Raw genomic sequence first — 14,009 nt, forward strand, 5'->3', positions numbered from 1 at the left:
AGCCCCGTCCCTGGGATTCTCCAGGCAAGAACACTGAAGTGGGTTGCCATTTCCTTCTCCAATGCATGCAAGTGAGAAGTGAAAATGAAGTCGCTCAGTCGTGTCCAACTCTTAGCGACCCCATGGACTGCAGCCCACCAGGCTCCTCCATCTATGGGATTTTCCAGGCAAGAGTACTGGAGTGGGGTGCCATTGCCTTCTCCATGTGCCCTCTGCTGCCCCCCATCAAGCTAGGGACTCCCAGCGATGACTACCGTCCAGGGACCAGGGGCTACGACCTCCAGACACCCATGGCAGGCTGCTTCTCCAACCGCGTGCCTGCTGTCCGGTCCAGGTCACGGGCGTGGCCCGCACAAGGAGACGGTTTCCCAGCATGCCCTGGGGCCCACGCGAGCCGAGGTCAGCTCAGTCAGATCGCAGATGCAGGACCGGCCGGATGGATATCACGGCAGCCGAGGGCTTAGGGCCAGGCTGGAAGGTAGCCTGCATGCTAGCTGTTGTCCTGCTCTGCCTGCACTCACTCCTGCCGCACACCAAGGTGGCTGGGACCACAGATGGACCACCAGTGTCTGCCGTGTCATGTGAGTAAGCAGGAGGGTGAAGGGGGTCAAGGTCGCTTGCCCTCATGTGTCCCCTCCCTCTGCTCCCCGCTGTTCCCATCTCATCCCTGACAGTAGACAGTTAGGACCTGTACCTGCCCACTGGTTTCTGGAGTCCCTGAGTCTCTGTGGGGCATGAGAGGTGGAGGAAGTGATAGCCCACTTCCCTGCTCGGTCTTCCTGCTAGATTTCAATTGTCCTCTGTCCGAGGACCAGCGGCCTGCACTTCCTGTCCTTGTTGGCCCCCATACTCTCTTCATTTGGAGAATGAGGAAGTACCGCTTGAGAGAGAGAACTGTCAAGCAGAGCATGTTCTGTTTGGCCCTAGTCTCTCTAGAATATGAGGATGGGTGAGAAGAGATGCCACCACTTCGTCTCAGTGGCATCACCCTGGAAGGCTTCAGTTTCTGGGACTTCAAAAGCAGTGTGCTAGTTAGGTGAACTAGGTCTGGGAAAGTGTCTGGACCACTGCCCGACCTGGACCTCTGCCCTGGCTAGTGTGCTGATAAACATCTCTGCACCTGCCTCCCTTCTTGCCCTCTCCGGATCTACAGGCTGCTTCCAGAGCAGCACCATCGCCAGTGAAGTTAGGTGGCTTTTTGTCATGTGAGCCAAATCCTTTCACCCTGGCTCTTGGATTTTCCAGCTTGAAGCGGGAGGATGGGCTGTGGTGGCCTGGGTCCTATGGATACTGACCTTTGGAGGCACCAAAGTTGGTGTCCATAACACAGAGGCCTCATGGCTGGGACTGTCTCTACAGCATGTGGGAAGACTGCCGTAACTGGGAAGATCATTGGTGGCAAGAATACAGTTGACAAACGCTGGCCTTGGCAAGCAGGTCTTCTCTACCAGGGTATGTTTATCTGTGGAGCTTCCCTCATCAGTGACTACTGGGTGATCTCAGCTGCCCACTGCTTCCAAATGTACGTCTTCCCCACAGCCTGCTGCTGGGTGGGATGGGGAGGGAGCACAGATGGGCAGGACAGAAGGGGATGAAGGCTGTCCTAGTCTTTCTTTCTTAGGCTTTGATCATGTTTTGCTGCCACCCAGGGTTTCTGTGTGTGCAGTTGCCCCTGCCTTTGACTCCGAAGTCCCCTCTCCCTGGAAGGCCATCCTTGATCCTCACCAGACTCCAGTTTCCTGACTGTCTGAATCCCAGGACAGGGGCTGTTTGCCTCATTCTCCCTCTGGGGACACCCCTTCATACTCTGGTGATACTTGCCAAGATGCTGTCATTATCTCAGCTGCATGTAATGCATGTTAAATAGCTAAATGAAAATTTAACTCTGTGATGATCAGTAAATACTAGGAAGTAGACTTTACTTCCATTTTAAGTGCCTCCAGTCTATTCTTTATCTTCCCTGAACTTAGGAGTTAGATATTGTTCCCACTCAACAAGGACTCTGATTTCTACATCTTGCCCGGGTCTAGAGAGTCCACAAGATCTTGGCTTTACCTTCTTTTTGTGAAAATAGCAGTGGATGTGTAGTGTCTCTGGTCACATGCAAGGCACAAGCTTCAGGCTCTGTATTAGAACCATAGTCCCAAGGCTTGCCAGAGCTGCAGGCATCCATCAAGTTCTGGTGTGGACAAACATTTTGCCTTCTTCCAACCAGGCGATCCACAGGCCATCTTCAGCACAATTGCTAGAGGCTTCCCTGGGTCCTGACCACTTCCACAGACTGGCAAGTTTCTTTCTGGAGGCATCTTGGAATCCAGCTCTTCTTGTCACTTTTGTTGAAGCATGTGTCTAAGAGGAGCTGTGGTCCCCACCATCCCCACAGGAAGAGTGATGCATAAAGCAGATGGCCTCTGTCCAGAGAAATGGGACAGGGCAGTCAAGAGAGTGAGCTGCTCCTCAGGTGCATCCTGGGCTTGATGGGTACCTGGAGCAGGTGGAAAGTGTCACCCTCCAAGTCAGGAGTCTAGAGCTGCTGGCATCAGCTGGCTTTGAGATTCTACTTTGGTTCTGTTTATTCATTCAGCACCCCTAGGTGCCAGGCCCCATGTGAGGTCCAGTGAGGCAGAACTGGAGATGCAAAGCCCATCTTGAAGTTTCTGATCCTACCAGGAAAGTGAGACACAAGCCCAACTCCTGTGATACAGGATGGGAGGCCAGAATGTGCAAGAAAGTAGATCTTGAACCACTGTTAAGGGAAGTCTGTGGGTGCTGTCAGATGAGGGGCTTGAAGTTGGAGGGGCCTTGTAGGAGGAGTTTGGTTAGGGAGACAATCTAAACAAGACATATGGGTATAAAGTTGCTCATGTTCCAACAGCAAGGAGAAGTTCAGTTCCATGAACTCCTTTATTTGTTCAAAGACTTGTTGAGTGCCTGTCAACAGAGGAGGACCAGCCTGTAGAGAAAACAGTGTGTGAGGACTGGGCAGGAGAGGGATGCATCATTCTGGGCTGAGAAATCTGAGAATCACTTCTGGCCCTGGGAACTTCCAAGTGTTCTGGTCAGAGCTGGGAATGAGCCAAGTATCTGCTGATCCAAACTGTAGGGGGTGCGGTTTGTTGTTGTTCAGGCACTAAGTCATGTCCAACTCTTTGGGACCCATGTACTGCAGCATGCCAGTCTTCCCTATCCTTCACTATCTCCCAGAGCTTGCTCAAACTCATGTCCATTGAGTTGGTGATGCCATCCGAATATCTCATCCTCTGTTATTCCCTTCTGCTGCTACCCTCAATCTTTCCCAGCATCAGGGTCTTTTCCAATGAGTCAGCTCTTTGTACCTGGTAGCCAAATTATTCGAGCTTCAGCTTTAACATCAGTCCTTCCCGTGAATATTCAGGGTTGATTTCCTTTTGGACTGACTGGTTTAACCTTCTTGTGTCCAAGGGACTGCTCATCTAAACTGAAGGGTTACAGTTTGATGTGTATCCAAAGTTTCTTTCCAGCACAAAGACTCTCTGCTCCTTTGATTCTATTACATGCTGGATAAGCCATCAGAAACTTTCAGAGGACAAATATCCTGAGGCTATGGACAGCAATCAAACCTACCTCAATATTAGGAAAGGAGGAGGAAAAATCCTTTGGAATAGTGGTGGTGTGTCACCAGGAGGAGGGGATGGGAGGTAGGCAGCCAGGGTAAGGATGATGGGCCAGCACTCAGAGGATATGGGTAGTAACTAAGCCTCCCACAACAGGTCCCATAAGCCATCTGACTACAAAATCTTGCTGGGGTACTATCAACTAGAAAAACCTACTTCCTACAGTCAGCTGGCAGCAGTGTACCGACTCTTCATCCACGCTGACTATAACAAACACTACTACCAGGAGAGTGACATAACTCTCTTGCAGCTGTATCGGCCTGCAAAGTTTTCTGACTCCATCCGCACCGTCTGCCTCCCGGAAGTTAATATCCAGTTGCTCGATCTTATCCTCTGCTGGATAACCGGCTGGGGGATGGTCAATGACCAAGGTGAGTGGGGGCAGGGCAGGCATAAACAGCCAGGGTTGAGGAGGGAGAGAGGGGACTGCAGTAACCACTGCGGGGCCCTTCCAGCCCTTCTCATGCTTCAAGTTTCCTTCAGCCCATGGTTCAAAACAGCCTGAGTATCTCTAATTTCAAAACCAGGATCTTGAGCTCCTTGACTCAGCTACTCAGGATTCCAACTTGACTCCCTGGTCCTGTTTGGGCAAGCCCCTTCAGGACACCTCTTGACCTTCCACTGCAGGTAGAGGTGCTTGGGCAGCAGTAAGGAAATGAAGGTGGGCCTGCTTTCTGGCCAGGCAGGTTAAGTTGGAGCATTTAAGGCTTAAGAACATTTACATCAATGAATCTCATGTCCCTCATCCTTTAACTCAAGTGAAGCTTACCCATTCTGCCAGCTTGCTGGGCATGCTTATTTTTAGACTGAGAGAATTTTGCGCTAGAGTGAATGCCTTTGATTCAGAAAAATAATAACATTGAGTGAAAAAATGCGGAATGTAAATTTGACATGATTTGTAGGGTCATGGTTTGGCAGACCATATTTCAGTGGAGTCATTTGGCCAGGACTTTGTTTGCTGTGCAGGCCAGTGCCAGCATCCCTGCCCCTGGCCACAAACGTCAGTCACAATGCCTCATCATGAGAACAGCCAACTCTCCATTTCCAAAGACATCTTCTGTAATGGGCTGTCACTTGGTAAGGACCACTGGCAAAGCAAGAAAGATTCTCCAAGACAGATAAGACAGTAGGTGTTGGGACATGAAGGGAAGTCACAGGCTGGAGCAGCCACCAGGACAGGGAGCAGCTGACACTGAAGAGATTCCCAGCTGTCAACTGTCCTTCCCTCTCCGTACCCTCTGCTGGGTACAGTTGCTGGGCCTGTGCCAGCCCTGTGACATGTGAAGCACACGGGGCAAGCACTGCATAGGAGCACACTGTGCTGCCACAGGAGGGTGCCTCCGGTCTGTGGACAAGATGTAGAAGTAGCGCCCGCATGGACAGTGTCCCTAGACATGCGCTCCTCTAAGAGGCAGACCCATGCCTCATTTGTCAAGCCGCCTAAGCACCACGAGGCACTGCCATGCCTTGGCCTAGCCAGGACCCAGCTTCCACCCTTTATGCCTCCGCTTCTGTTTCCACAGGGCAGCCAGATTACTTGTATTTTAAAGATAAGCAGACCCTTCTGTGGTTTCCTAGTGTGCTTAGAATGAAGTCCAAGCTCCACATCCTGGTGAGGAGGCCTGCTTGCTCCAGACTCGTCGGCTATGATATTGCCTTATCTTTTTCACCCCCTAGTGTACCCACTGCAGCCACAATGACTTCCCTCCTCATCCTCCCCACCATGGGCTCCTCACATTTGCTGTTTCATCTGCAAGGTATCCTTCCCCCTCATCTTCACTGAAGGCTTCCCCGATCCTGGCAACTAGAACTGGCAGCATCTCTATTAGCAGGAAGGTTAGGGAGCGAGCTAGTGTCTCTCTCAGGGTCCACCCCACATCTGAACCCCTCTCCCTTCACCTGCAGAGCTCCTACCTACTCCCAGAACACTGCAGGAAGCACAGGTCGGCTTTTTGGATAATTCATTTTGTGAATCGATTTTGAAACCGCCAGAAACGATCAACCAAACAATTGCTATACAGGACGGCATGTTGTGCGCTGCAGACTTCCTCGCAGGAAAGTCTGTCTGCCGAGTAAGTGACACGGGCTGCTTCTCCTCTCCTGCGGCTTCTGTCCCCTCTCCTGTCTTCTCTGAGCCCTTTCCCAGTCCGTGACTTCCTCTTCCCAGGCCCACCCCAGCCTGATGCATCAGAGCTGAAGCACAGAAGCCCTCAAAGGGTGCTGGTCCATTCCTTCCATTTCCTTTATAACTTTTAGAAGCTTTGTTGAAGGCTAGAATACATAGAAAAGGGCATACTTTACAAGTGTATCATTGGATGTGTCTTTTAGAAATTGACACATTCAAGTAACCAGCATCCAAATGGGCTTCCTCATACCCCTTCCTTTTACCCCAGAGTAGCCTTGGCGTAAATGGACATAAATGTTTGTCAGGACATAAATGGAATCTCGCAGGGCACGCTTTCAGCCCCCTTCAGTCACCATTCTGTGTGTGAGTTCTGTTTGTCCTGTGTGGAGTTTCTGTTATGTGTCATACTGCTGTGCAGCGTTACCTGCTTAGTGTTGTGTGAATATACCATCGTTTTCTTTTTCCATTCTCGTGTTGATGGCATTTGGGTAGTTTCTGCTTGAGACCCTTGCAGATGGCATCCTTGTGCATGTGTTTGAATGTTCAAGGGTTCATATTTTAGTTGGGCATAATGCTAGGGATAGAATTACCGCACCATAAAATGTGCACATGTTCATCTCTCCTAGATACTGGAGACCAGCCTTCCACCCTGCTTGGACACACTTGCACTCCCACCAACAATGGCTGCTCCAGTTGGCCGCCAGGACTTCACACTGTCCACGTTTTGGGTTTAACCATTGCGAGTGTTTTTAGTTTGTGTTTCTCTGATGAATAATGAAGGCAAGGTCTTTTTCATATGTGTATTGCCTTTCTGTAGTATCTATCCAAGTATTTTGCCCTCATTTCAAACTGAATTGTGGGCTGTGAATCCAGCAGTGCTTGTGTGCTCTGTCAATGCCTTCTCCCACTCCGTGCAGTGCTTCTAGTTTATGATGGGGGAACTGAGGTTCAGCAAGGGAAGAGGCCAGAGGATGGCCAACGTCAGCCTTATAAGAACCATGTCCTTCTCTGAGGCTGTGCCCCCACCAGCTTCCTCGCACATTCTCCTCTCCTCCCACACCTTCTTTGTAGTGCTTTCTCTGTCTCCGAAACACACTGCCATCTTCAAACATGCCACATGACCCTTCTCTCCTCTTCCCACTGCCCTAATTCTCTGCCTGCCTTCCCAGCAGAGTTCGTCGCAGGATGTCTGCACTTGCCCTCTCTTGCTTGCTCACTTCTCTTTCTCACCTCAGCTCACTTCATCAAACATCAGCACCTGCCATTCCCCCACACTGCTTTTATTAAGATAACCAAAGGCCTCAGCCTTGTTGGGGCTTCTCGTCGCTATCAGACTTCCTCCCACACCCACTCAGCAGTGCAGCCTGCAGCATTTTTCATCAGATTCTAAGGGTGGCCCCTCCGGTGTCTCCTGCTCCCTTTCTCCTCCTCCCGACACCAGCCCACCAAGGAACCACCCCTTAGCATTCATCCTCATCCTGCTTTTCTTGCCTTGCTCCATTCTTTCCGTAGATAGAGAGGAAGAGTCTCAGTATGGCAGATTCTGAGTCTCAACCATTTCTTGCATATCTTCGTTACCCTTGCTGCCACTGTCGTGTCCTCATCGTGTCCCTGCAGTTTCGTGGCCTCCCATTGACTGTTCTACCCAGCCCCAGAGCCAACCTACCATCCATTTAGAATCCAGTTTAGGCCACATCACCTCCCTGCTGGGTGTCCTCCAGTGTTCCCTTCACCTCCAGCTCCTGGCTGATGAGCTGGGGGCAGAGCTCGCCACTCTAGGCCACCTCTGCCTGCATCTCACAGAGTCAGGCCTTGCCCATCTCTGCAGTCTTAGCTTAGAGGAGCTCTCTGCAGACCCTCCTCTGGGCGCTTCCGTGTCACCTCCGAGCCTGCAGCCATGGAGAACATGCTGTCCGCGTCGCATCATGCATCGTCACCCTGTCTCCCACCTGCGGAACGTGCTCTTCATGTTCTGGATGAACACACGTGCTGAATACAGAAGGGCGGAGGCGTGCTGTGTTTCCTTGGTCCCACTTTTTGCCCTGTGAGATGGAAACATTGTGCCCCATAGTGGCAGGTGACTTCCTGTCTTGGCGTCCCACACTCAAAGTTCCTCACATTCTCCTGGAAGTCCCTTGGGAATCCTTTCAATTCCAGCCATCCTGCCAGCCTCGCCATAGGCCTCACCTCTTTTCCTCTGAGCACATCTAGCAGTTTGGCATTTTCTAAAGAAGTTTAACCAAGAAACTGAGGAAAAACTAGAAACCATAGTAAATCAAATCTAAAAGCTCGGGTGGAATGGTTCGGATCACCACTTCCTGTACAATATCACGAACCTGTCCATAGTTATTCTGGCACTCTGTCTACCAGATCCAATCCCTTGAGTCTATTCTTCACCTCGATTGTATAATCATAAGGTATTTAAGTCATACCTGAATGGCCTAGTAGTTTTCCCTAGTTTCTTCAATTTAAGCCTCAATTTTGCAATAAGGAGCTAGTGATGTGGGCCAGCATCAGCTCCAGGTTTTGCTTTTGCTGACTGTACAGAGCTTTTCCATCTGTGGCTGCAGGGAATGTAATCTATATGGTTTAAGTATTGACCATCTGGTGATGTCTATGTGTAAATTCGCCTCCTGTGAAAAAGAAATGCAAGAAGGCAAAATGACTGTCTGAGGAGGCCTCAAAATTAGCTGAAGAAAGGGAAAAAAAAGGCAAAGCAGAAAGGGAAAGATATACCCAATTGAATGTAGAGTTCCAAAGAATATCTAGGAGAGAAAAGAAAGCCTTCTTAAGTGAATAATGCAAAGAAATAGAGGAAAGCAATAGAATGAGAAAGACTAGAGATCTCTTCAACAAAATTGGAAATACCAAGGGAACATATCCTGCAAAGATGCGCACAATAAAGGACAGAAATGGAGAGGACCTAACAAAAGCAGAAGAGATTAAGAAGAGGTGAAAAAATACACAGAAGAACTGTACAAAAAAGGTCTTAATGATCTGGATAACCATGATGGTGTGATCACTCACCTAGAGGCAGACATCCTGGAGTGAGAAGTCAAGTGGGCCTTAGGAAGCATCACTATGAACACAGTTAGATGTAGATGTGATGGAATTCCAGCTGAGATATTTCAAACCCTAAAAAATGATGCTGTTTGCTGGCACTCTATATGCCAGCTAATTTGGAAAACTCAGCAGTGGCCACAGGACTGGAAAAGGTCAGTTTTCATTCCAATCCCAAAGAAAGGCAATGCCAAAGAATGTTCAAATGTGCTCATTTCATAGGCTAGCAAACAATGCTCAAAATCCTTCAAGCTAGGCTTCAACAGTACATGAACCAAGAACTTCAAGATGATGCTGTTTAAGTGTTGCACTCAATATGCCAGCAAATATGGAAAACTCAGCAGTGACCACAGGACTGGAAAAGGTCAGTTTTCATTCCAATCCCAAAGAAAGGCAATGCCAAACTACCACACAATTGCACTCATCTCACACACTAGCAAAGTAATGTTGAAAATTCTCCAAGCCAGGCTTCAACAGTACATGAACCATGAACTTCCAGATGTTCAAGCTGGATTTAGAAAAGGCAGAGGAACCAGAGATCAAATTGCCAACATCTGTTGGATCATAGAAAAAGCAAGGGAATTCCAGAAAAACATATACTTTACTGACTACAAGAAAGCCTTTGATGGTGTGGATCACAACAAACTGGAAAATTCTTAAAGAGATGGGACTACCAGATCACCTTACCTGTCTCCTGAGAAACCTATATGCAGGTCAAGAAGCAATAGTTAGAACAGAACATGGAACAACGGACTGGTTCAAAATTAGGAAAGGAATACATCAAGGCTGTAAATTGTCACCCTGCTTGTTTAACTTGTATGCAGGATACATCATGTGAAATGCCAGGCTGGATGAATCACAAGCTGGAATCAAGATTGCCACTATTAACAACCTCAGATAAGCCGGTGATACCACTGTAAAGGCAAAAAATGAAGCTGAACTAAAGAGCCGCTTGATGAGGGTGAAAGAGGACAGTGAACAAGCTGGCTTTGGTTTCTCCATTGGTCATGTACAGATGTGAGATTTGGACCATAAAAAAGGCTGAGGGACAAAGAATTAATGCTTTTGAAAGTAGTGCTGGAAAAGACACTTGAGAGTCCCTTGGAGAGCAAGTCAATTCTTAAGGAAATCACCCCTGAATATTCATTGGAAGGACTAATGCTAAAGTTGAAGGTCCAATAATTTGGCCACATGATGCAAAGAGCTGACTCATTGGAAAAGACCCTGACAGTGAGAAAGATTGAGGGCAGGAGGAGAAGGGTATGATTGAGCTTGAGATGGTTGGAAGGTGTCACCGACTCAAAAGACATGAGTCTGAGTAAACTCCAGGAGATAGTGACGGACAGGGAAGCCTGGCAGGCTGCAGTCTGTGGGGCTCACAAAGAGTGGGACATGACTTAGTGACTGAACAACAAAAATGATGGTTGGGATGCAGTGCTAGGCTGAGCAGATAGTTGGCAGCTTCCAGGCCTGCCACAGCCAGTCTTCAGGACATTAGAGGGTACCTTCTCTCACATGGAGTTGGGAGGGAAGAGGACTCACATCCTGAGCCTGGGGTGCCCCTGTTTCTTCTTGTAGATATGAAATGAGCTCTAAGGCCTCGTCCTTGAGATTTTGATCTAGACGGTTTACAGTGGGAACCCTGTGTCTGGACCTTTCAAACTGCCCATGTAATTCTGATAACAACTCACTCATATTCCCATCTAGCCATGAGGCCTTCTAAACTCCACTGTGTTCTCCTCACACTTTCTGAACAATGCCTGTCCATCTCCGTGTTGGTCCGCATGACTCATGCCCTCTCTTTCCTCAGGGCGATTCTGGGGGACCCCTCGTCTGCAAATTAAATGACACCTGGTATCTGATGGGGCTGGCCAGCTTTAGCACACCCTGTGAGAAGCCCATAGGCCCCGGCATCTTCACCAAAGTCTCCTACTTCAACCAATGGATCACTGAGAAGCAGAAAAGCTCGCCCAATCCTGACCCTTCAACTGCTCCTCCTGAGGAGAAACCTCCTGCTCTGTTCAGCTTTAATTCTCTGGGCAATGTCCACAAGCCCAGGAACTTCCTAGTCCTTGTGGCTTCACAAACCTTCCTCCTGCTGCTGATTTTCCTCTGGACAATGGGGCTCTGACAGACACCTGGGGCCCCCTGGCTCTCTTCTGAGAAGCCCATCTGCATTTTTGCCAACTGGCTGTACTTAAATGTGTTCAACTCTGAGTCCTCCCTAAATCTGACTCTGCTCCAAGCCTGATAAAATAAAAATAATGGAAGAAGCTTCTGCTCTTGTTTCTGAGTCATCAGAACCACCTCATACCCCCACCCCAAATGTGCTTTGAGCTCCTCCGTGGGCAGAGATGGGAAAAGACAGGGGCACTGAGTGACTGGCAGGACATCTGGAGCTGAATACCCCTTGGTGAGTCTACCAAAAGAGCTGGCAGGGCTCAGGGACAAAGCGTTACTCCCCAGGGCCTGCAGATCATGGAGAGTCAGCATAGCAGTCACTCTAGAGGTGGATGATCTTCATCTGGAGCTGAATCCTCCTCAAGGAGTCTTCTAGAAGAGCTGGCACAGCTCAGGGGCAAAACGTTACGCCCCAGGGCCTGCAGATCACTGAGAGTCAGCATAGCAGTCACTCTAGAGGTGTAAGATCTTCCCTGAGCTGATAGGCCACTGAGGCTGTGTTTGAAAGGCTTGATTTGAAGTAAAGAGCAAGAGACCTTGGCCACCAGGCTCATGTCAGCAGTCAGAGCTCTCTTCCATGGCTCAGCTCCAGCCTGTTTTCCCTGTTCCCACAGCCCTGTCCTCTGATGGTCTCCAGAGGCCCAACCTCCAACCCCCTGTAGACTTGCAGTTCCCTGCAGTGGTTGAGGTTGGGCTGACCCAGGACTTGGTGGCCCACCCCCAAGCCCATAAGCCATGTCCTGAGCTGTGCCTGGCAAGCACATCTGGGTCACAGAATTTTAGTCAGTTAGCAGAGCTCTCAGAGGAACAACCACAGCCCCCGGCCTGGACCCTTGTTGATCAGGGAAGAGCCCTATTCATTGCAAGTCCACTGTGTCCAAAGTGCCATCAGGTGGTCTGTGAAAATTCTTTCCAAACCCGTTGTCACCCAAATAGCCCTGCCCCCTTGCCAACATGTGACAGCAGGTGAAGTCACACACACATGGTCACCAGAATCTTGCTTCCACTAACACAGATTTTGTTCCCAGTTCAGAAGTGTCTGGAAGTGAGAAAGACCTCCCTGACAGTGGGCTAAGTTATAGATAGCAGAGCAGGGCTGCTGGGACCGAGATGCAAGTGAGGTCAGGTGAGATCTGCCGTCTCAACCACCCACAGTCCCACCCACGGTCCTGGGAAACGTCCCTTTCTTTCAATGCACAGAGGCCTCATGCTGGCTGTGCTGGATTTCTCAAACATGGAAACTTCTGTCCAACAGCATGTTTGTGTTTGGAGCATGGAGAGATGTGACTGCTTCTCTCTGAAGCTCCCTGGGTCCCCAATTCAGGGGATTAAAAAACATTATCTGGACACTCTGGAGACCTGAAAAGTCAAAACCCCAATCCCAGCCCACCTCCCTATTACCTGGAATCAGGTTCAATGCTCAGTATTGTCAACTACCAGTTGGCACTTGCCAAGAGCCTTTGTCAACAACTAAACAACAACAACAACAGCATTTGCCATCTGCCCCTGAGGAGATTGAAGCCTGTGCTGCTGCTGCTGCTGAACACCTACTGAGGGGAATTCAGGATGGAGAGTGAGGCACTCTGTGCTCCAGGGAAACTAGTGGAACAGGTCTTCAGATAGTTAGATATTTTCAGGAACTGATTTTATGATCCTTAATCCTTGCATCTCTTCATATCTAGAAAAACACCAAATCCCTTCATGGTGACATCAGCTCCTCTTGACTAGCAGAAAACCTTTTGCAAAGTAAGTGCTTGATTGCATTGAATGCCCCCTTCACCAAAATCTTATATGTTTACCTTTCTCCATTGCCTCTTTGGAGCAGTCTCTCAGAGCTATCTGAGGTACTGTCTCCCAGGCTACATCATTTAACTTGCAACTCACATATTGTGCATCTTTTTAGTCAACAGTATTATTTATCTAGGTTTGGTCACTTTGAGAGGGTAACAGGCAGGAAGGCTAGGGGTCTCCAAATGGAGGAAATAGGCTGCAAGTGTCAGATGTTTTTTGGGGTTTTTTTCTCTCTCTCTCTCAAGGCAGGAGGAAACAAACTACAAGTCAGACTTTTTTCCCTTCTCTATAGAAAATTAAAAGGAGGTTTCTTTTAAAATTCTTTGCTGCCATGAAGACACCTGGTTCCACTTACATTTAACTTTTCTCAAACCTTGAGCTAACCAATGCTTTTTTCTTATGGAAATGTTTTTCTTAAGCTGTGTTAATGAACTATGTATTTACCTTAGACTCTGTCTTTCTTCAAGTTGGTTCTGCCTGAGACTCAGAACTGCCTTGACAAACCAGTGTGCTTTACTCATGCAAATGTTCTCTTAAGCTATGTTAATGAGACTGTGTATTTGCTTAGAAACCTGCCTTTCTTCGTCAGCATTCATGTCAATCATTTTATGGCCGGGATGGCTCACCTTGTGCCAGTGTTCTCTCAAAATGCATGTTGTGGGTGAGGGGCCTGGTCTCACTCTCTGAGTTTTGAGACATTTCTTTTCTCTAATTAGCAGCCTGCTATACGGAAAAGGCGCTGGCACCCCACTCCAGTACTCTTGCCTGGAAAATCCCATGGACAGAGGAGCCTGGTGGGCTGCAGTCCATGGGGTCGCTAGAGTCAGACACGACTGAGCGACTTCACTTTCCCTTTTCACTTTCATGCATTGGAGAAGGACATGGCAACCCACTCCAGTGTTCTTGCCTGGAGAATCCCAGGGACGGGGGAGCCTGATGGGCTGCTGTCTATGGGGTCGCACAGAGTCGGACACAACTGAAGCGACTTAGCAGCAGCAGCAGCAGCAGTAGATATATAACTTCCTACCAAAGACTAGCAGGGGAACACTCTTTCTGCCCCTTTCTGATGTCTATGTCAGAAGCTTTCTCTGTCTCTTTTATACTTCAATAAAACTTTATCACACAAAAGCTCTGCGTGATCAAGCCTCATCACTGGCCCCAGATTGAAATCCTCTCCTCTGGAGGCCAAAAATCCTGGC

At 48.9% G+C, this 14,009-nt stretch overlaps 1 protein-coding gene across 2 annotated transcripts; it reads left to right on the top strand.

The window, feature by feature from the left end:
* The first annotated feature begins 389 nt into the window (after nt 1-389).
* Nucleotides 390-11,107, top strand: LOC109568206 (serine protease 40-like). Of its 2 annotated transcripts, none has more exons than XM_019973424.2 (5): nt 390-581; nt 1,360-1,522; nt 3,750-4,024; nt 5,559-5,725; nt 10,649-11,107. In XM_019973424.2, exons 1-5 carry the CDS (start codon nt 437-439, stop codon nt 10,967-10,969), a joined length of 1,071 nt encoding a protein of 356 aa, XP_019828983.2. In that variant the 5' UTR covers nt 390-436; the 3' UTR covers nt 10,970-11,107. The 2 variants fall into 2 exon arrangements, with proteins under 2 accessions (XP_019828983.2, XP_070658607.1); XM_070802506.1 differs by lacking the exon at nt 10,649-11,107 and adding an exon at nt 6,405-6,530.
* The last annotated feature ends 2,902 nt before the right edge of the window (nt 11,108-14,009 follow it).

The sequence above is a fragment of the Bos indicus genome, chromosome 14, assembly GCF_029378745.1.
Source record: "Bos indicus isolate NIAB-ARS_2022 breed Sahiwal x Tharparkar chromosome 14, NIAB-ARS_B.indTharparkar_mat_pri_1.0, whole genome shotgun sequence".
Lineage (NCBI taxonomy): Eukaryota > Metazoa > Chordata > Mammalia > Artiodactyla > Bovidae > Bos > Bos indicus.

Excerpts from the sequence above, each read along its gene's own strand:
- LOC109568206 (XM_019973424.2), top strand. The coding sequence starts at position 437 with ATGGATATCACGGCAGCCGAGGGCTTAGGGCCAGGCTGGAAGGTAGCC. Across the intron at positions 1,523-3,749 it reads GCTGCCCACTGCTTCCAAAT|GTCCCATAAGCCATCTGACT; the intron begins GTACGTCTTCCC and ends CTCCCACAACAG. Across the intron at positions 5,726-10,648 it reads CAGGAAAGTCTGTCTGCCGA|GGCGATTCTGGGGGACCCCT; the intron begins GTAAGTGACACG and ends CTCTTTCCTCAG.